Here is a 22146-nt window from a genome sequence, read left to right as displayed (position 1 = left end):
CGCAGACAAGATAATTATTAATTCAGGTTGTGTTCAATATCAACGCAGGTATAAGACTACAAATCGTATAATTTTTAAAAGCCATCCTTCATTTCCGAAACTTGTACTCACAACGAGCTAAATAGTACTTAACGAGCTCGTTCTCTGCTTCCGACTAGCTTTGCGTCACACATTGAATACATCGCATTAAGCAATGATACGAATACGCAATTCAAGTTATGACTGTGTCTTCATGAAGTCGGTTTATTAAATATTTACGAATATAAACATATTTGCTCTGGCATCTCAACTCTGTAAAAAAAAATATCATTATTTAAAAAACTAAATAACTTCCTCTTTCTTATCTTGAATCATACTACTGTTTGTTTATATTCAGCAAAAATATTTTTTTAGTTTTATATATTTGTAAACTTCATCCTAACATTCATTCTAGAGCCACCTTCTGCGATAAATTCTGGCTTTCATAAAAGAAGAGGGGATATATTGCTAAACAAAATCTCTGTCACCCTGATTCGTTCCAGCTTCTCAACTGGATTCTGGAACGCAAATTTCACTGGTGATACGAAACAGCGTCATTGGTGTGTAAAGGAATGCTGATGAAAGCCGTTAAGAAACCGCAACTCCTCCCCTCTCCTTCTCTCTTCTCTTATTCCTCTCCGTCGTGTTCACGGATGTCATCCTAGAGTTCCTCGTTTCGCGCGAAATCACGATCGATGTCGCGACTAAATAGAAATTGAAAGATTTTATGAAGCCTCCATGTCTCGGTGATGCCGCAATGGCGTATGACTTTATGGCGGTGATTCTCTATAGCGACCTAGTATAGCGCTCTTTCCTTTCAGTATTCCTTCTTTTTCCTACCCGTCACTTATTGGCTGTGTTCTTTTACGACTACATTCCTTGAGCTCGCATATCGGAAAGTGCCATTCTCATGTACGACGGTTTTCTTGAAGCGGATTCAGGACTGTCGACACGCCAAAACTGTAAAGAGAGATAGAATCTATGATAGCCTTGGTCTAACATCTTGGAAAAAATCCCTGAAGATATCCGCATAAGGGAGATCCTTTAAAAGAGGAGTGCATTCTCCTGAAATGAAACTGCAAGAGAGAAAAAGAAATGAAAATATAAAAAGTAACATTGTGCTTTATTAGTTAAAATAATTTATTGAAACATATTGCTTGTTTACTATAACAACGACACAATAATTAAAAAATTTTCATTAATTAAAAAATAAAAATTTTTTAATTGTTTGTAAAAAAGTGGAAAAGAAAAAGAAATAATTAAAAAAAAACATATTTTATCCATCTATATCTAGTAGTAAGTAGTAATATTTACTGTTTTCACTAAAATTGCATTTTAAAATTAATCGAATTGTAATAAAATTAATTACAAATTTTAATGATTCAAAATATTCAAACTTATTTTCTGAAAAACTTCTTTTACTTGTGTTGTTGTAATAAATGAGTGATATGTACATTTATATTTCTGTTAATAATTTTGTTAATGAATCTAATGGAAGTGAATAAAGTAATCTTTTTTTATGCAAAGTGAAAGAGATAAATGGAAGAAAAATTTGAAGCTAATTAATAAAACTCCGGCTGTTTAAGAAGTGACAGAGACAAAGTGTACTCAATTACGTTGTCAAAAAATAAACGCATGAACACAGCTCGATACTTTCGACCTGCTCCGACCGACAAAATGATATATTCGATGCTCTCCTGTGTTGGTCAACACAATCGACATATCGACGCGCGTAATTAAGAGTATCGGCCCTAAAGTCGTGTTTTCGGAAATACGTTAATTATCTCGAGGCGGGCGAATCGAGCGTGGTCCACGCGTCGAAATACAAAGAAAAAGTGTTCTGAGATACGAGCCAGCAACAAGTGAGTGTCCGATACCGCGATGTTCGAGATCGATTCGAGAGCCCGTCCGATCGGAAGCTATTAAGAAATCCTCCATCCACGAAAAACATACAGAACGGTCAAAGGTCTCCTTTAGCTTTTAGTACATTTCCATCATCTTCGAGAAAATGCATCGACAGGTGCATCGTATTTAAAATTCGCGAGGATGACAAGTTTTGTTTTAGTAACTTAACTCGCCGCAATGAACTGGAACGGAAGCGGAAATTCGCAAATCCACAAGATCTTTTTGTTCCTTACGAGTCGAGTCGTAATCTTAAGGTAGTTTAAAACAAGGCCGCGAGAACCGTAGAAAAATTGTTACAGAAAGGTCGACGTGACTCGCTCGCACGAATCTTTCGGTGCTGGATGCCGCCATGACTTGACAACATTTACGGCTCTCTCACGAGTTCACGTAGCCTCGCGATAAAACAGATGGATGGATGATAGATAGACCCAACTTTATGACTTGGGATTTTAGTCCCCTCAAGACATAATATAGATATAGTAACAAAAAGTAAAGAAGACAAAAGGTAGCAATACTAAAGAGATATGGGGGTAGTGATATACTTATAAGAAAGTGCTTTATTATGTTCTCGACAGAAGAACGAAAGATAGGGTCGGAATATAATAATAAGCATAGAAAAAAAAGAAAGTGAGGGTCGGAATGTAATCGAGGAGTGTAATCGATAGACAAGCGATTATACTCCGTCGTGTTGAAATGTATCCATGTCATATGTAGTCCCTTGGACAGATATGTCGGCGTGTACATCGGTGCTGGCACTTTTTTCAGGAATGCCGGGCAAGAAGAACACGTTAATATATCAATGCTGTCCGGAGCCGTACGTTGACGTCACGTTCACGATACAGATACGCAGGAGAACCCTCTACTACTTTTTCAACCTGATCGTGCCCTGCGTGCTGATATCGAGCATGGCCCTACTGGGCTTCACCCTGCCGCCCGATTCCGGCGAGAAGCTCACCCTAGGTAACGTAACTCTTAGCATGCCTGCCTGCACACCAGCCAGACACACCTCTTCCTTTCTTTTCGGTTGGAATTGTTACTGTTTACACGATATGTAATATATACACAGTATACATTTAGCTTGGAATAAAAGCTCGCAAGACACGTAGATGTTTAAAATAAATCACGTGTAAATTTTTTCACTTCTTAAGACTTTAATTTTCGCTAAATTACTTTCGTTAAAATTACGTTCTAACGGATGGAAGATATTTTTTATTATGTTACACAATCGAAAACTTTGAAGTTAATTTATCGAGGAATCTTAGCTAATATTTTTATTGTAATTTTTTACTTGTAAAAACTTTTTTTAGCTTTAGCTTTCAAGCTGTATTTTAAATTAGTAAGTAATATCTTATTATTTAATAATGACAGAATTATCCTATTAATGATATGATATAAAATGATGTATATTTTGATGTATATTATAATGTATATTACACTGCATATATATTACATATCTACACGCGTATGTTATACGTCTTTACTTTTTTGTAAGTATACTTTCCGTTGATACTTTATACTCTCGGCGCCACTGCTGACTGTCCTACGTTTGTTTCGTTTTTGACGACGGAAGAAAAGTAGTCAAGATCGACTCTACTTCGATCACGGACGACCAAACGACGTCGCGTAACATTTTCGTCGGGCGACACCCGTGTAACAGCGATCTATACAGCGAGACTCCATTTCTTTTTCCTCTCACGGATCACACGCACACTTTTCCGGTTGTTGTCGTTAAATCGTTTAGCGGGGCTCTCGATGTCTCGAAAGCTCTCGTTTCCGTATATTTATTATCGCCAATGGTGCGCGTGCACTTTCACTCGCGTATCGATTAGTCGAACATACCTTTGCAATTACACTTAGCTATCAATAAAGGTTTTATTGTCAGGTTGCTGGAAAAATAGGAGTCTATTATTCTTCGGATAACACCTTCACATCAATTTCGACGTCTACTTTTCAACAATTTGCCGATTTAGATATATTCTTGTACTCAGATAAATCATCTCCTAATGATACATCTCGATCATCTAAATAGGAAATTAAAAAATCTCATCGTAGATCATGAATAAGTTTCGAAACAGCTACATATAATCAATCAAAATCGACATTTTTCGCTGTTATGTCTATTTCTCACTTGGATAATGTCATCTTATTGCGTGTTGATACATTTGGTGCATATGCATTTCTTGCTAGTTTCTTGCCAGACGCCAGTGCGGTCGCCACGTTCCCTCGTAAAATCGCAATGTCTATGGGCGCCTTCGACATCTCACAGGCTTATACGTCCACATTTACGAAGGGTCGTTCGAGGAAGAGTGCAGCGTGATTTGAATTTTGGATACGTCGGGCAACCAGTACATCGCGTTAGCCTGTAAAGGCGTGCTGCATGTTACATAGCGCACTACGTATCTCGACATGTAAACGCCGTCGGTGATGCATATTTTAGAGGCTCCGCGCAATAAGCCTCTCTCGAACGGCTCCTTTGGTCCTGCAACGATGGTAGGCTACGTAAAATATTACGCGCTCTTCTCCACCAATTCCACAATGAGCGCTGTACTCGAATTGGCCGATGGTATCGACGAATTTTGATGGATTTTCTATTCGAGCGCGCGCGTCTGCGGACATCTGATCCATTTCAACAAAATGTCCACGTTGACATTGAAGTGTTAATCCATCGAGACTGACGAGTTTATTAGCCGTTGAGAGTTCGAAGAATTCATAATTCGAGGTGATCTATCAATCGGGAGTCAAACGGTCGATCACAAGCGCTGATAATACCGAAACCCTCAATTATTCAGGGTTAATACACGAATAACCAGCAGTGATCGCACCTTTCCACCGTTGGGTTCACCTTACACCGAAACGCCGAATGAACTGCATAAAATGACATCCGCGTCCTCGTGAATATTCATGGCGCACCGGCAGATCCAATCTCCGGTTCTCGATACCGCATCGGGAAAAGTCACCGACTCTTCTCGTCCAAGTTTTTGACATGTCAGAGATAATGGGACTTCTCCCTGCGGGGTGCTTCGCGCGATTTTCCTAAGATTGCGCGGGAATTGTGAACAGCACACCACCAGGCTCCATCATAAAACCGAAGGCCAATTGTTTCCATCAATCGATTTTTTATTTTTACTAACTCTTTTCCACTTATTCGTGAATTCTCCATAGCGGTCTACTGTTTTTTTCTTGTTGATTTTCTTGTGCGACGCTTTTGATCAGGCTTTCCAAACATGCTGGGATTGTCATGTATAATTCCCATCTTGTGTTTGAAGCAATCGATGAGTTGGATAAAATCGGACGAGACATCAAAGCGGGATATTAGAGAACCGTTTCGCCAATGTATTGATTCCGATTGCAAACTGGTTCCACAATGTATAGCGTACATATACCTATATATATGCCCATCAGTCGGTGTACGTGACTGTCGTAGTGACTCGCAGTTCGAATTATCAATTCTTGATACGTTCTCGATACTTCCTCACTTATCATTAATACCACCTTTATTCCGCGAGAGCCTCTCGTTATTTTTCACACGATATTAGCCGAAAATGCACCCCTGTAATTATGATGGATCCATTACGAAATTCATGTCGAGTTCCTCGGCCGTTCTCCCATCTGTCATATTTAAGAGAATTTTCGAAAGCTGTGGCAATTACCGGGCGATATCTCTGTGCAGGGATGCCATATTTTCCCATTAATTTTTCCTCGGAGACCCTAAATCATCTACAATGCCTCTAATACAAGAAATATATGACATAAATATATTACATGAATATAAAACACATCAATGCTTGTATTTTAACATTTTTTTTGTTCAAATGCGATTGGTACACAAAGAAATGCATTGATGTGTATTCTTATTATATTACTCTTTTTGTTTTTTTTTTTTATCAAAAGAGAATTGCGAGTGACAAAATCTCACTTTGACAAGTCATAACCGCGGTCGGTTTCAGAAACGACTTTTCTCATTCGTCGTTCGGGAATTGAATTGAAATTTCGTGTGGTGGTTTGGGAAAACGACAACCTAGAATCGATGTCGAAACCGATTCGTGGCATCGCCGTCACTGTCATCTCTCATGTTCGAGACTGTTCTCGACAAACGTTATGGTGTTATGGTGTCAGAGACAAACGGACATAGCACACTCTTTACGTCGCGTATTATTTTCGGTAGCTCGCAGAACGCACCGTGAAAATATTTCCTCTTGGCACTCACTAGCTCTCCTAGACAAAGCTAACAATAAGCGTCAAATCGATATTACTCCTAAAAATATTGATTTAAGATCGAAATTTTATTGGGTATTACATTCGGCTTTATTATGACATTAATGAGTTATATATTAAATTATGCTATAAATTAAATTATGAAACAGGAGAAGAAATTTGAAACTTCCGAGTTTTCCCCTGAGATGTTCGATCGAGATGCAGATTATATAAGATGTTCCAGAACCATTAACCTTAATTAATTCTTTGACCAACTTGAATAAATTTTCCTCGAAGTGAAATGTCGAGGCATTAATATTACTCGAACTGTAAAATAGAAAGTAGAATTTTCTTAAAAAAGTGGAATTATTTTCAATTAGGAGAGCTCAACGGTCATTAACAAGTAATGTTGATGTATGTGTATGTTTAAAATAGGATGATTTTTATTTATTTGAAAAATTCAAAGAACACTGAACGTTCCGACTGCATAGAGTCTTCAGCAGTAATGATAAAAGTTACAAAATTAGCATAATTAGTTGAATCAATGAAATAAATGAAAATATAAATAAAAAGAGAATGGTTTGGACATCATACCTTATGAAATAAATACAGATATTAATAAATAAATATAAAGTTAATAAAAAATAAAAGTTAAAATTGAAACAGACAGGTTACATTAAAGTTGAAATACCTACTGTATAAATTAAGACAAAACAATGTAAAAGATAAATTAAATACGATAAATACATTATTAACAAGTCCGTTTTAAACATAGAGAAAACAACATAAAAGTGTCAATCAATATATAAACGTCCATAATCTATTCGTCATTCAAAGAGTTAAGTCAGAAGTAATAAAAAAAATCTAAGCGATGTTATCAGAAAGAAAGTTAAAATGGGAAAAATTATAGAAATAATATGCATAAATCAGTTTGTAATAAAGTTTAAAGACTTATTTTACTTTTAATAATGTCATTTACCTACAAACTTTTGGTACATCTTTGAGTTCACCTTTGTTTCTGATTTTTGCGGATGCTATGACACAGGCTGTAAAGGAAAAATAGCCTAAGAACTATACGTGCGATACGTAATGTACGATGGTAAACATTCAATCGTATATTAGTATTAGAAACTGATTAATTCAAATTTACAATTGTCTTTTTACTGTCATTATATTATACTTGTTGCTCCAATTGATAAAATTACGTAAAAAATATAATATATTATAGAACCGTATAACATACACTATAGAGATTAAAGCCTTAAACGGTCTACCTGGATCTTAATGCTTGTATGATTCTTATGAATTACGTAAATTGATTTTTATGAAAGTTACGTAAATAGTAGAAATATTTAATAATTTCCATCATTTAAAATTTATCATTGAATTCAAAAGTAATCGTTATCTAAAAATTCTTTATCTTTCTCTTATAATAAAATAAAATAATACGCTATATCTTGATTTTTTAGTTTTAAAAATAGTACAGATTTGAGAACAGTTTTGCTAAATTATCTAAAATTTTAGCTGGATACAAATCTGAAAATAATTTAGTTGGCTCATCAAAATAATTATGTAGAACGCTCAAACTGGTTTACCAAAACTTTTTGCAGCATTGCTCATCGTGCTTGTTTATTTTCCTCCTACTACTTTATTTTCATGGTTCAACAAAATTATTTTCAAATCTGTATCTAACTAAATTTTTAGATACTTCAGCAAAATTATTTTTTCCATGTTTTCGTCTTCTTTTTCTATGAAAAAATTCAGTATATCTCTTCGCTGAAACAGTTGTCATAAAAATTAAAATAAATATATATTCAGATACTCGTTAATTCATATAATCGCGACATGATAAAATATACAAACAATCGTACGAGGTACATTGTAACAAACGTCATTGTTGCGTTAGAAATTGACTGAAGAGGCAAGAAGCGAATACGCGACCATTCCGTATATAAAAATATATAAAAACAAAAATACGTACGCGAATATGGATAACGCTCACATGCACGTACATTTTCACTCTCCGCGATCTATAGAGATATCGGATAAAAACTAGGCAAACTATAATCCCGTTGAATTTATGTTTATCTGTCCGTGGGAGATAAATTCCACTCGACGTATCTTTCCGCCTTCCTCGAAAGCGCTCGGCCTTTTTTATATTCTATTTCACAATTTCTGTTCGCACCTAAATGCAAATGAATCTTGGATGCATTGTCAATCTTATTCTTGACATACCACGACCTAGTAATCATACTAAATAAACACCATAACGCAAGTGCTCGGCGAGCTTTCGGTGCGTGCAATTTGTGCTTGACGTTGTCGGCTATGGCAAGTTACAGTAAAGCCTGGCATTGCAACACGGCTGTATGCCGTGGTACCTCATTATCACGTGTCATACTTCATAGGGTAGTTCCTGGATATTACCACGATGAAATACGTTCATGTCTATGCACATGCATTGTGCGAACGTTGCTTAATCCTTAATCATTCGCTAAGCACTAACAATATCTTCTATTTCTTGCCAATTTCAACGATAATTAAAGCTGATCTATTTGCACAAAGTTCAACACGAGCCGTGTAATTCAACTGGATGAATCGATTACATACTTCCATTATGAAAACTGGCTACCATTCATCAAGTTGAAATTAAATCTCAGAATTTCAGAGCAGTTTTTATACGAACGTTCGTTGTGCCGATATCGAAACTGAAGCAAGTTAATAATTACACGTCGCTCTCAATTTAAAGCTGGCCCTAGAATTTCATTTTTCTGTATTTAATAATAGCCCATCAAGGTTCACCAAGTAAAATCAAGAAGCTCGGCAGCGATTTTATCTAGGTGAATTCGATAGTACTCAATGTCTTATTAAGAATTCTACCAACGTACTGTCGCAAAGTTTCCCTACGCTGCGCTGGATAAATGAGAAGTCGTGTGAGCGAGAAAAAAAAGATGCGAATAACTTTTGTGCTACGCAGTCTCTGTCATTAATCCCGCGAGATTATCCTCACGTGCGCGTCGACCCAATTTCCGGTGACGATGTCATTAGAGTAAACGAATAACTTCTTCGATGCCGACAAACACTTTCAACTTTTGATGCACGTTCTTACCGCTACAACCGCCGCCGATTTTGAGCGCGCCGTTCTGACATTTTAGGGAATTGCCTCGTCAACGAAATCTCTCGTCGATTCAAAACTAATTATCTCTTCGAGTAATTTTTCATTAAAATTTAAATATTTCTCAGGTTTTGTTAAAACTGTTACATTTAACAAAACACGCAAGCTCACATTCAACATTTTAATTAATATTTATCCATAGAAAACCGCGCATTTCTAGTTATTTGGAAAATGCGGAAGAAAAATTAAAATTAATCGAGGATGAAAGACGCTCAGTTACAAACTTTTTCTATAAATTACTCTAATCTGGTGGCTTGACTACATTTTGCACTTTCCAATTCCCAGAAGAGAAACGTATATAGATTTTCTGAAACTTACCTTGCGATTCGAGGTATTCTACGGTACTTCCCAAGAGTCTAATTTGTACGAACGATATATCGTACGAATACGAAAATTAAACGAGCGCGAATGTCTTGAAAATTATCATGATTACCATTGCTCTTTAGTGTCCGCGATGTGAAGATATCATGCATAAAAGCTCAAACATGTTACGCCATTTAATTTTAATTTCATGAAAATTATCTACTTGAATTTCATGATGAGCGTAAATATGTATTATTCGTTGCCTTAATTATACAATCATTAATCCCTTTAACTTTGATATTGTTTGTAACAATAAATCGTTAATTTTATAAATTACTTTGCAGAATGCTAAATGTAAAGTACTTAATATAGGTACTTAATATATGTAATATAGATATAACAATGTTAAGTGAATTATTGACTAGGAAATGTTTAATATAAATAATGAAGAAGTCATATTCAGTCCTTGATATCTAATATTTTTGTGTAAATTTTACAATTTCTAGTTTTAAGCACACAAATTATTTGTTAATCTTGAAATACAATTCTAACCTGAAGTTGGAGTAGGGAAAATCGGAGTTTGTTGGCACAGTTTTCATAATTTTGGCATTAAACTTTTTAAACAACTAATTATCATTATTAAAACATATAATTATGATAGAGAGAACTTTTCTCTACATTTTCATTTAGGAACGATTCTATAAGTTTAACTTTGTAGTAAGTGAAATACGAACATGCTACATTATAACTAGCTTACCTAGTGATGTAAGTTGATACATTCACATCGTATAAGTTACTTATACGATGAATTCTATATTAATCCTTAATATACATAATAATTTTTCAGTCCTTTACTACACACGACATATCGTTCGTCTCTCGGAATTTTTATCATTGTAACAAGTACATAAAAATTATTAAGTAATTCTTATATATTTCATATACTTCAATATCTTTAGAAAGTATTTATAAAATTGTGTATTAAAAAAAAATTAAGGAACTATTGTGTAACCGAGTTATTATTATTACTTAAAAATAATATTTGTAGAGAGAGAAAGGGAGGGGAGAGAGAGAGAGAGAGAGAAATAAAAACTTTTCGTATAACTAATATTGTAGAGTAACAGAAGCTTTTCTTTCAACTCTCTTTCTCTCTCTCATATCGTATAGTAACAGAAATTTTTCTTTTAACTAATAATACTTTATTTTACTCTCTTAAGCTAAAGAACATTAATATGAAATTTTAAAACGCTCGAAGACTCAATTATCTCCTTGTGAATCAAATTTCTTTTAATATTTATTATTTAATTTAAATAAAAGTTATATCTGGGAAAAGTTATATCTGTGTTATAAAAGAGATATTTTACGGTAACTCCATTACTTTAATTATAAATATATAAATAGAACATAAATATATTAAAAAGTACGCAATGTCAACTTGCCTCAATGAGCTCCGGTCTCCCTACATAATATCACAAATTAAATTAACAAACAATTTAATAATATTGATGCTAATGTGCACCTAAAAACATTATAAAGAGTTTATTGCAAAAAAATGGAATTAAGTATAACAGTTCTCTGCGTGAAAGCTTACGCAATGCGATGGACAATATCAAATCATTTGGGAGACCTATATAAAGTATCAACGTTCGCGACCCAGTTACAAAATTTTTACTTGGAAAATCTGGCAATTTCAACCGCAGCTGTCAGGCATCGCTTTATGAAACCGGTGAAGTAAATCCTGGTGTCGTAAAGACGAGACTTATAACGGGTGAAACCCCGGCAGGGATGCAATCTAGTGATGGGTTTTGTGACGGAGCAGCCAAAACTCTTGCGGTATCTTTTCGTAACACTCTTCTTATTTCCTCACTTCTGTCCTATTGTTTTCGTCTCGTTTTCGGATTTCCTTTTGTCTTCAACGAGCCTTTCGCCATTGTTGCTTCACGTCATTCGTTTTCTTTGACATTCAGTTGGGAGCGCTTTAAAACTCAAGTAAGACATTACTGGCACTTAAGACGCAAGAACCTCGTTCTTCTTTCACCAAAAGTTTATCCAGCTCGGTAAAATAGTCGACAACGTGAAAATGAAGCTTCGAGATAATTTTCTTGCCCGAAAGGTAAAATTTTATCACCGATTATTTGTTAGTATCCGACCGATAAATATAGTGATTATATATTATGTTGTAATATAAACTTTAAATAAATTAAACCTGTAATAAACTAAACAATAAATTTAATGTGTAACGAATATACATTCGGATTGCCTCCAAAAAACGTTTTCAAATAATTTTAAAAACTTTTGTACTTATAAACAATTGTAACATACTTTACATAATAATTTATAATATGCATAGTAGTACGCTTTAATCAGCTTTTATCGAGAAATTTTCATCGTGTATATTCGATTTATCAAAAAGTTCCATTTCTCCTCGCCCTAAACCACATTTTCCTGCTTCTGGACATCTATCTCCTCCATCCCGTAATTAATCATTGGCGAAGTCCAGGATATCTTTCGTGGACCCGCTCTAATGTCCGACAGAACTTTCCTTCGTGAGGATCACACGAGGATTAGGGACTTTGGAACTTTCAGTAGTTCACGTCACATTTATCTCGGGGAATGTCGATACACCTCGAAGTCATTACAAATTTCCGAGCATCGATAATAATTTCCTATATGTAAATCTACGCAGATTTTTCCACTGACTTATAAAAGGGAGGCTAAATGCAACAATGTATAAGAACATTTGTATAATTAAATGTTTGCGTAATTTAATTTTGAATCTGTACGTGATATAGTTGTTGAAGTTTTTGTAGCACTATAGAAGAATATTTGATTTTCCATTGAACTGTCAATTAGAAATAAAGCGGCATCAAAGTGAAAATTACGCGAAATTACGTGACCACTTACAAAATGCGAGTTCTCTTGACAACAATATTGTGCCAACTACACTTGATTATGCTTAAAAATGTGCGCGAACGAAATTTACATAACACCACGTCGCTATAAATTCCGAAGGGAAGGGAGGTACATTGCGGCGGCTCGCGAATTTCATTAACCGGATAAATGCGAGAGAAATGCGTGCATTGCGCTGCTAACCCGCCCTCGTTGAGGGCTGTGTTTGATTGAACATTATCATGACAAAGGGCGTGATGTGAGTGCCCATGTAGCCGTTCTCGCTCTCTTGTCAACAAACGTGACGTCTTTCATGTAGACATAAGAATTTAACAGAATTAAGTGTGAGAGAAGAAGAAAGAAAATTGCACGCGTCCATACACACATATATACACGTACACAATTATATATATGCTTTATGATATATTTCAATGTATGCTTTATAACATACTTTTCTAAAAGAGCACCGAGAAATAAAACGAATAAAATTTTATATTATATTACATACATTGCATTATATTATATTACATTAAGTAAACCGAAATGTATATGCAAATATAAATACAAATGTTACAAAATATAAATAATTACATAAAATGGTACAATAAACTAATTGTAAGAATAAAATGCATCGATGTATAATCGCTGATAAATAATCTAAAAGTAAATTATGCAAAACAGTAGTTTATCTGCGAAATCGAACAGCAATAGTAAAACTGAATACCGAGAGATGCCTGACATCCCCCAAAGGCATCATTTTATTCGAGAACAGGTGAGCGTTTCGTGCACCGTTTCTCTAGGAATGAAATTCTATTAAGACTGGTTGCACGATTCCCGCGGCGGTTATAACACTTGTTACGTACGCGAGAGACTCGGATGGGAAATCAAGTGAAATGAAGTTGTAGTGAAAATTCTGAAAAGTCGCGCTTTCTACAGTGTTACAATTTAACATGTGACGCTTAAGTCCCAGACATGTTTAATTGTACGACAAATTGCAAAAGCTATCCACGTGGCAATTAAAAGCTAAATGTGTTGTGCTATTTTAAAATACACAAATTCAGCAAGTATAGATAATTAAAAGTTCATAATAATCATTAAAGGACCTTTTATCTTCGGATCTAATAAAGTTATTTTCGTGAATTTTTTTTATGGATTTTCATAAACTTTTGTAAGTTAGGTAGTGTACTATTTTTAATAAATTAGGTACTGTGCTATTTTTAATAAAAATGTGGTATAGATATGCTCATTGATTTCAAAATTAGTGTTTAAACGAAGTACTATACAAAAAACACAATGTGTGTATGATATTTCGACTCTGAATGATCTGAAATAGAAATCCTAAGAAATTTTCATTTATGAATAATTGAAGAAGCGCATGAATCTCAGAAAAAGAAGAGACGGTGAGAAATAACAAAATGGCATCGATTTAAAGTAATTAATGTTAATTTTTCTAATATAAAAATCTCTAACAGAACAAAAAAAATATTAATTTTTTTAATTTCGGGAAATGCGAAGTTCATACCTTTCTTTTCAATTATTCATAAAAAAATTTTTTAGGATTTCCGTTTTAAAACATTCAGAGTCTAGATATCACGCCATGCTTTTTGTGCCTCATTTTATACGCTAATATTTAAAATTAATAAACATGTTTATACCAAATTTTAACATAGTTTAGTATATGTAAACCTACCAAAATCCGTCGTACAGGTTTTTCAAATAAAATTCCAAAAAATAATTTTTTTTATTAGATTTTTAAAAGTAACATCCTCTTAATCAAATGTCACATCCATATTTCTTTTAATGCGCTGGAAAAATCTGCGTTGACTGTGTGTGTTTCTTAGTATTCTTTATATTTATATAAAAGATACTGATAACATTACAATATACATGAATTCAACAAAGGAAATTACTATCAAAAAAATTGTCGCGCAGTGCCACTACGAAGCGCTCGAATCTACTTTAGCTCGTTAGAAATTTATCATTGTTTTTCCTGGTCAATATATCGACCAGAAGAGTCTTGGCACATAGCCTTGTTTTCGCAGTATTCGCATGAATAATCTTTTCTATACGCAAGCAAACATTCCACACCATTTCATATAAATAAGCGACGGCCGTAATTCGCAATAGTTGATTAATAAAGATTTCTTTGGCACAGGAAACAAGTCAGTCGCTGACAAAAATTACAAAATATTTATTCTGTAATAGCAAATAAAAAATAAAATTTAATCTTTTAATAACTTAAACTTTAAAGAATTAAATAATTGAAAATTATTATTATAGGTAAATTTATTATCATATAAAACTCGTGAAACTAAAATTCTATGTTCAATATCTTTAAATATATTTCAATGACATTTACACAATAATTGACATACATATATGATGTAAAAAAAGTTATTAAATGTCAGAGATATCAAAAGTTGACAGAAGATTTTTCTTACCTGAATATATGAAAATTAATCTTCTGCTATAATTGCTATCATCAATCTCTATATTTTCTGTCGGCAAACTTCCACATCTCTGGAATAATAATCTGTCGTGTGTGACGCATCAGCAGCTCGTGCGATTAACGTTTCTCATGCAAGATTCTGGGACATGGTTTCGAAAAAGTATCGATTGCGCACGCGTTCCGATATTCCAGCTAGCGTTTGCTAATAGCAAGGAACTAATTGGTCAGCCTTCCTCAAGCTCCGCGCCTTCCCCCGCTGACCGACAACCCCCGATGTTATTGGCGGTTTGCCACCCACCGCGGACGCACCTTGTCGCGGTTTACGTCCGTCGATCTCATCGAAATACTATGCTCTCATTCGACCTTATCTCACCTAAACTACTATTAAATCGAATTAAAGCACAAACGAAAGGTACGAACATATTGCTTCTGACTTCAGACATTATTAAAGAAAAAATTCTTTGATATAATTTCGAAACAACTATATAAGGTTACAGTTTCGTGAGACTTCCGTTTTTTTATATTTTGTATTTTTTAAATTTTGTATTTTTAAATAATTAAATATACAATAATTTATTGAATTACAGTAATTAAATTTGTTTTAAAAAAAACTTCCATCTATATAGTATTCTTTTTATGACCTCTAACTTTTCTGCTCGCTAGATAAAACCAACATCGTGAAGCCGACTTTAAATGTCGTTAAAGAAAAAGTTCTTTGACTTACACGCTTTCGAAATACTGACGTTAAAGCCTCGTCAGACTTCCGATAAATTTTGCATTTTTGAATAATTAAATAGATCTCCAAAAATTTGTTAAGTCTTTAATAACTCTTTTTATTACTTCAAACTTTTTCACCAATCAGGTAACATATCAACGATACATGTATAATTTAATATAAATTGTCCATTCGATGATTGATCATGATTGCTCAGATATATACGCACGTTTCTAATTAATTTCTTCGATTAACGAATTCGCGGGATTCGTTCCCGAAGCATCACGGTGGATGCATCATATTTTATACTTTCTGATTTGCGAGCGACAATTTAATGGCAGTGACAATTCATCGACTAACAAAGTGAGTCCACTATGCTACACAACGGAGTTTCATGTAACTTAACTACGTATACATACATCAAGCTTAATGACTCATTGTCAAGTCCTCTCGCGCTTCCGAGAACCATCGTAATGCTCCGAACTTGGTGAATTAACTCGCGACATCGCGGTTTGTTGATTTCGTTTAAAGCAAATATTACGTGACTTTACACGTATCTACTGTTACCAAAGTATATGGGGCAGGTAATCATTAACGAGAATGTAATAGCACCAGATTACATTTATTTAACACTAATTGGTATTTGTGGATTACAGTGTCCTTTAAATTAATAGATATAATTAATAGATATATGTTTGCTTAAAGTTAATGTAATTGAACGACTTTTTTTCATTTTGGAGATCAAAATTCGAGAAATAAGATTATGTAACTTAAAATTGTGTAAAAAATTTGTTATAAATAATGTTATACAACGTTATAGTTGAAAAATATTCGGGTCTACTGTACCTATGAATATCGATTGGTATAAATTGTCATTTTATACACGTTGTTAAATCTATAGTGTCAATCAAATTTAATCTAATTTGAGTCGCCACTATTCCTATTCAATATATCGTTATTTTATACTAAAACAATAGATAAATTTGACATTATATAGTGCCAAATTTATTCATTGTTGTAGTAAAAATAACAATATATTGAATATATATTGAATAGGAGCAATGGCGACTTAAATTAGATTAAATTTGATACTATAGATTTAATAGTGTAGACTGAGGGATTAAAGTGTTACAAGCTATTATATCTGAAAGTATGTATTATAACAAAAAATATTTCGAACAAAAATTGTATGGTGTAAAAAAATAAATAATACAATCATGACAAATTGATTTTTCCTTTATTTGTCTCTCTTCAAATCATACAACTTTTATTTGTAACATTTTTTCGTTATGACGCATTTTTCAAAGATAATAACTTATAACACGTCAATTGTATACGTTACAATATCCTATAATAATAAAATAATAACGTTTCTCTTTTGCATACACACATTAATTGATTGATTAAATTAATTGATTCAGTTAATATATGAAATATAAAAATGGAAAAGTTATTTTTTCAAAAAAAAAAAAAAAACAGTTCCCAGCTACATTTTTTATATTTTGAGATAATACTAAAATTTGAATTATGTAACAAAAATTATCTTTGAAAATCATAAAAATTATATGTCGCTAATTATATTTCTGCTAAATTTAATAATTATATATTTTGTTAAACTAATATGTGATTACTGAACAATTTTATTATTTCACAAAAGTACAAATTATTACCTCTTACATTTATATTTCTGTTCCTATGGCATCCCCTGCACAGAGTAATAACCTTTCAATTAATATTCGTTTATAATATCGGGTTCTTAATCCCTTGCCTTATGATTTAATTTACGACAGTTATGGTACCGCGCGTACCATAATTAGGAAAATCGTTCGCGCGATAAATTCCCACAAACAAGGATCTGACAATACTCTCAATTTCCCTTTGCCAATTTTCTGGAAGCTAATCGTACCGTGATAAGAAATTTGTAAACATTAACTCTTTTATAAAACATAAAATATTCAGTAAAAATATATAATATAATTAACCTTTTATGAATACGAGCTGTTCTAAAAATTGTCATACAACTGGAAGGAAGTGATTTCTCATGTAAAAGTAAGTCAAAATATAAAATAAAATTTTTTTGTACAGATATTTTCATCAATTTTTCATTTAATAAAATACATTATTATTCATTATAAATACATTATTGAAACTATGTATTTTAAACTGTACCAAATCCAGACTGATGTAGAAATAGCGAAAAATCAAGTTGAGTGAACTAAGCAAATTGTGGCTAATTAAGGGCAGGCATACTTAACGAATATTCACACTCTATACAAAAAAAATTGTATTCTATATTTTCAACTTACTTTTACATGAAGACTCATCTTAAATTTTTTCTGATTGCACCACGATCAGAACACTCTGCATTCATAAAGAAGCCCTGTAATATATTTTTATATAAAATATTATTCTTTGTGTCAATAAACTAAATTTTAATTAATAAAAAAAATTTTACATTACAACTAGAATTGCTTCTTTCTGGCTATTTTCTTTTTCAATTTGTTGTTACATAAACTTTAGATGCATTCGGGGAGATACTATTAACGCTATTTGTGTCATTCTATCTTCATCGTTTATTACATGTAAAACAAGGATAAAATGACAAATAGCGCTAATACCATCTTCCCGAACGCACCTTTTATAATATAATAAAACAAAGAAAAATAGTATAATAAAAAAGTGGAGCTTTTGATAGTTTATGTAGACATAGTTTTAACGATTTGCTTGGCAAACTAAAATAACTTTTACCACGAGTTCGACTTGAATATGTTTTTTTATGTTCAGCCCGTATTTTTTATGTTTAACTTGTATTTATTACGTTTAGCTTATGACCCGTATCTCTTGATATTGTAGAGTAATATACAGCAAGGGATTACAATTAATCGAATTATTTAATTCTCCGACAATTCATATGACAATTCGAATTTCGTTCAACCCAATCAGTTTGCGGTTATGCTGTCCGTTTCACGCAGACGAGGGTTGTCAACCGCTTGCAGAAGTTCTCAATTTTGGAGAGGAGCAGTAAGATAATCGAATTTTGCTGGTCACTTTGAAGGCTGTTACGCAGTAATGGAGTTGCCGGCGACTTAGGCAGATTCACCAAAGTCGCCTAACGTTGCGATCCCTCGCAGCGCGGTGCATCCGTTACACGTTCCGAACTTTGTTGAGCTAATCCTACCCTTCGAAATCCTGCCGAGGGCGAAGTAGAATCTACACGGGATACAGAGGGTTCGATTGTTCGTGGTCGTCCACACTTAATCATGCGAGCGAGCTCACAGACATGTCTTCTCAAATGTTTGCGCAGAGTCGCATAATTCGCACGGATTCTATCGGATCGTTCCCTGCATTACCTCATCGTCATTAATATCACATTATCAACGAGTTCTGGTTCATCCACAAACCATTCACTTCATGCAGAAGATTCTAATCATTACTTTTCTCGTCACATTTCTAGCGACCTTTAAGAATTTACATATTAAAATAAATTCCTCGTATATTAGCCTCTAAATAACTACAAAACAACATCGTGTCAAAAATGCGATAAATAGTTGTTGAAAAAGTTGTAAATGTGAAACTTTTGCGTCACATTAGTAACATCACATTCAAACTACGTACTTTTCCGTGATCGAAAATATGGAGATTTTACAGGTTTTTACGAAATCTGTAGATAGCATTCCAGTTCGAGCTGGATTTTTGCAAATCAGCGCTGTCAATAGGCAGATCGTAATCACGATACGCGAGTGCGAGTCTGAATTTGCAACGAACTCAAGAAACTCTCGGCGAGGGAAACTTGTAAATCGATCCACGGACACAATATGCTTTGAGCTGACTTGTGTCGCTCGGAAAAATCGAAAGCGATTGTATGTGCGATTTGATCTCGATCTCCTTGTGCGTCAGCGGCCTAATGAACTCTAAAATCTAAAATCTAGGTGCCCTAGAGATCCAAGGTAGCACGTTAAGCCCGCACGTTGCGACGCAGTGTTGATGTTTAATTTTTCGCCTGTTCAGGAGTGACCATTCTGCTGTCGCTGACAGTTTTCCTGAACCTCGTGGCAGAAAGCATGCCGACGACTTCGGACGCTGTTCCTTTAATAGGTACCTATTGTCAACCAATGGTAACTCGCATCTGGCAAGCGTGTTTTTACAATGTCTGTATATACATTCGTATGTGTATATATCCGTGAAACGCAAAGGGTGCGCTGCGATATATCATCTGACGATGGCTGTATTTATTTAACCATTATGCTTATTGACAATATACATTACTTACGATGAAATACCATTAATACCACAAATGTTAGATAGAATGAACATACAGTCTATTAAATTACTCCTCCATTTGCTATCAAGAAGGTACTCAATTCGGAATAAGTGAATTGTTAATAATTGCAAAGTAACGTTATACAAAGATTCCAATCACACTTTTAATTAATTGTTCACTGGATGATATAACGGCGCGCCCTGTAAATGTACCTTCGCCTGTTTTTTACGCAATTCCTAGAAAACCTCGACGACGTAACCAAACAGTAAGGTGGAAAAACGAAGACGACGGATTACAAAGGTAGTCTAGAAATGGCAAGTGGATCGGTCCTATCACTCGGGTAATGAACGTTTGAGGGCGAACTCGCGAATGAGGCACTTCGAAAAGGGCAACTCGATTGCTTCTCGAAAGAGCTGGCGTGTTCGGGCGACCTATCGCACCAACACTGCCACCGGCTGCTCAGAAACGTGGTAGAGAAATAAAAGACCGCCATGGGAATCAGGATTATACGTTTCTCGAGAGCCGATAGCTTTTCCTCCATTCTCCGTCTTGCTTCCTAGGGCTTATTATCCCGTATTCCGCTCCTAATTTCTTCTCGATTCAGGGTTACGCTTAATTTCATGTAATCACTGCGTGAGATCTCACTGCGTGAGATAAGGTAATTTCTTAAAGCCGAGTAGAAAGTTGGAATTATCAATCCCTATTATGTTGCTCCGCGAAATTATTTGTCTAGCGAGATTGTTGAAATTCCGCAATTATAAGCCGTAATTCTGTTTTATTTCCGACGGGACGGGACGCTGTTCTTCACACGCGTATCACTCGAAGAAAATAGCTTCTTGTCACAGCGATTCAACGTGTATGTCGGGCATATAAGTTATACTAGTGTAGAGTGTCGAGAATGTCGCGAAGGATCACGTGGATCAACGCTAAAAGCTTCGAAATCCTACCACCGGTTTATCGCATTTTAGTGATACAGATCCGCTCTCTCGTCGGAGAGTGATACGAAGAACATCCAATCTCTGTTCAGATTTCCGGCGCGTTCCAATTGAATTTCTTGTTTAAACTCGTCGAGATTTCAAATTTTAATAGAAGGAAAATAATACTAAGTCGAGAAAAATCACGAGAAAAAGATCGCACCTTAAATTATGTCTCAAGATGTTTTTTTTTTCCTCATATTTTCCTCCCGGAGTTCAAGAACAAAAGTCTGTCGCAAAGCGAGAAATTTAAACGTTATAATTATTTTTTAAATGAATCGTTTGATCTCAACAGAATTTAATATAGAGAATGAACGATACTTCATTATGAGGTACTGTGAAACGTTTTTCTCATCGGAAAAGCTTCTCCAATAAGCGGAGCATAAGCGGATTGACTACGTATATTATTTGGATTATCGCAATTATTGTCCTAAATAGATCGTTCAGCAACGTCGTAAAATTGAAGTGATATAAGATGCGAATGTACTTGCAGAAATGCCGTCGAAAACGATCTATTCGCTAAACAATTACTTTCCCAACCAGCGCGTTCATTCGCGGACAACAACACGGGACAGGCTCCCTAGGACTTTTATGTACAATTTTATTTTTATACTTGCATCGATGGTGACCGTTATATCGGAATAGCAAGCAGTAAAGATGTGAATGTCAGAAATAAAATTCGAACAAACGAACCGAACTATGTTTCGTGCTGCAACGTCAACGGAAGAAACTGGGGCTAATAAATTATATATATATATATATAATATACGGAATAGAGTGGATACTAAGTGAGTCTAAACGATTTTAAGGAATGATTTCTTGCACAAATTCAAGTTAAAAGAAAAATTTTATTTTTAATTATGAAAACCATTCGATTTATTTTGATGAAACTTTATATAAGTTTAAAGATTTCAAAATTTTTGGGAAAGAAGACAATTTTTCCTTCAACTTTCACACCTTATATCTTTGAAACTAGCCCTTCTAGACACACAGTCAGATAGAGTTTTCGATTTGAATTTGTGTGAAGAATCGTCCCTTAAAATCTTTGAAAATATTTGGTTCTACTGTATATAAAATAACGTTTATATGAAACGCGTCAAGATACGAAGACACTCACATCTTTGATCCTTGCAGTACCGAGTTAGTTCGTTTAGTTCCTGTGACATGTCCCGAATGATTTGTTTCCACGCAACATCCGTGTAGAGTGAATTCCGTTTTCCGATTTCTTCTTTTAAATCATATTCTAGGTTTTGAGATTTTTTTTCG

At 34.3% G+C, this 22146-nt stretch overlaps 1 protein-coding gene across 1 annotated transcript in view; it reads left to right on the top strand.

The window, feature by feature from the left end:
• The window catches only part of nAChRalpha6 (nicotinic acetylcholine receptor alpha6), a gene marked incomplete at its 3' end in the record, with an annotated part of 178043 nt that extends 158283 nt beyond the window's left edge, over positions 1 to 19760 (top strand). The window contains exons 7-8 of the mRNA XM_018510636.1: positions 2689 to 2883; positions 19654 to 19760. Coding sequence (XP_018366138.1) covers positions 2689 to 2883; positions 19654 to 19760 — 302 coding nt within the window. The remainder of the gene's footprint in view (positions 1 to 2688; positions 2884 to 19653) is intronic.
• Positions 19761 to 22146: the final 2386 nt, after the last annotated feature.

The sequence above is a fragment of the Trachymyrmex cornetzi genome, unplaced genomic scaffold (genome assembly GCF_001594075.2).
Source record: "Trachymyrmex cornetzi isolate Tcor2-1 unplaced genomic scaffold, Tcor1.1 scaffold346, whole genome shotgun sequence".
In the NCBI taxonomy this organism is placed as follows: Eukaryota; Metazoa; Arthropoda; class Insecta; order Hymenoptera; family Formicidae; genus Trachymyrmex; species Trachymyrmex cornetzi.
The sequence above is the reverse complement of the archived record's forward strand: the minus strand, read 5'-3'. Positions and strand labels throughout refer to the sequence as shown.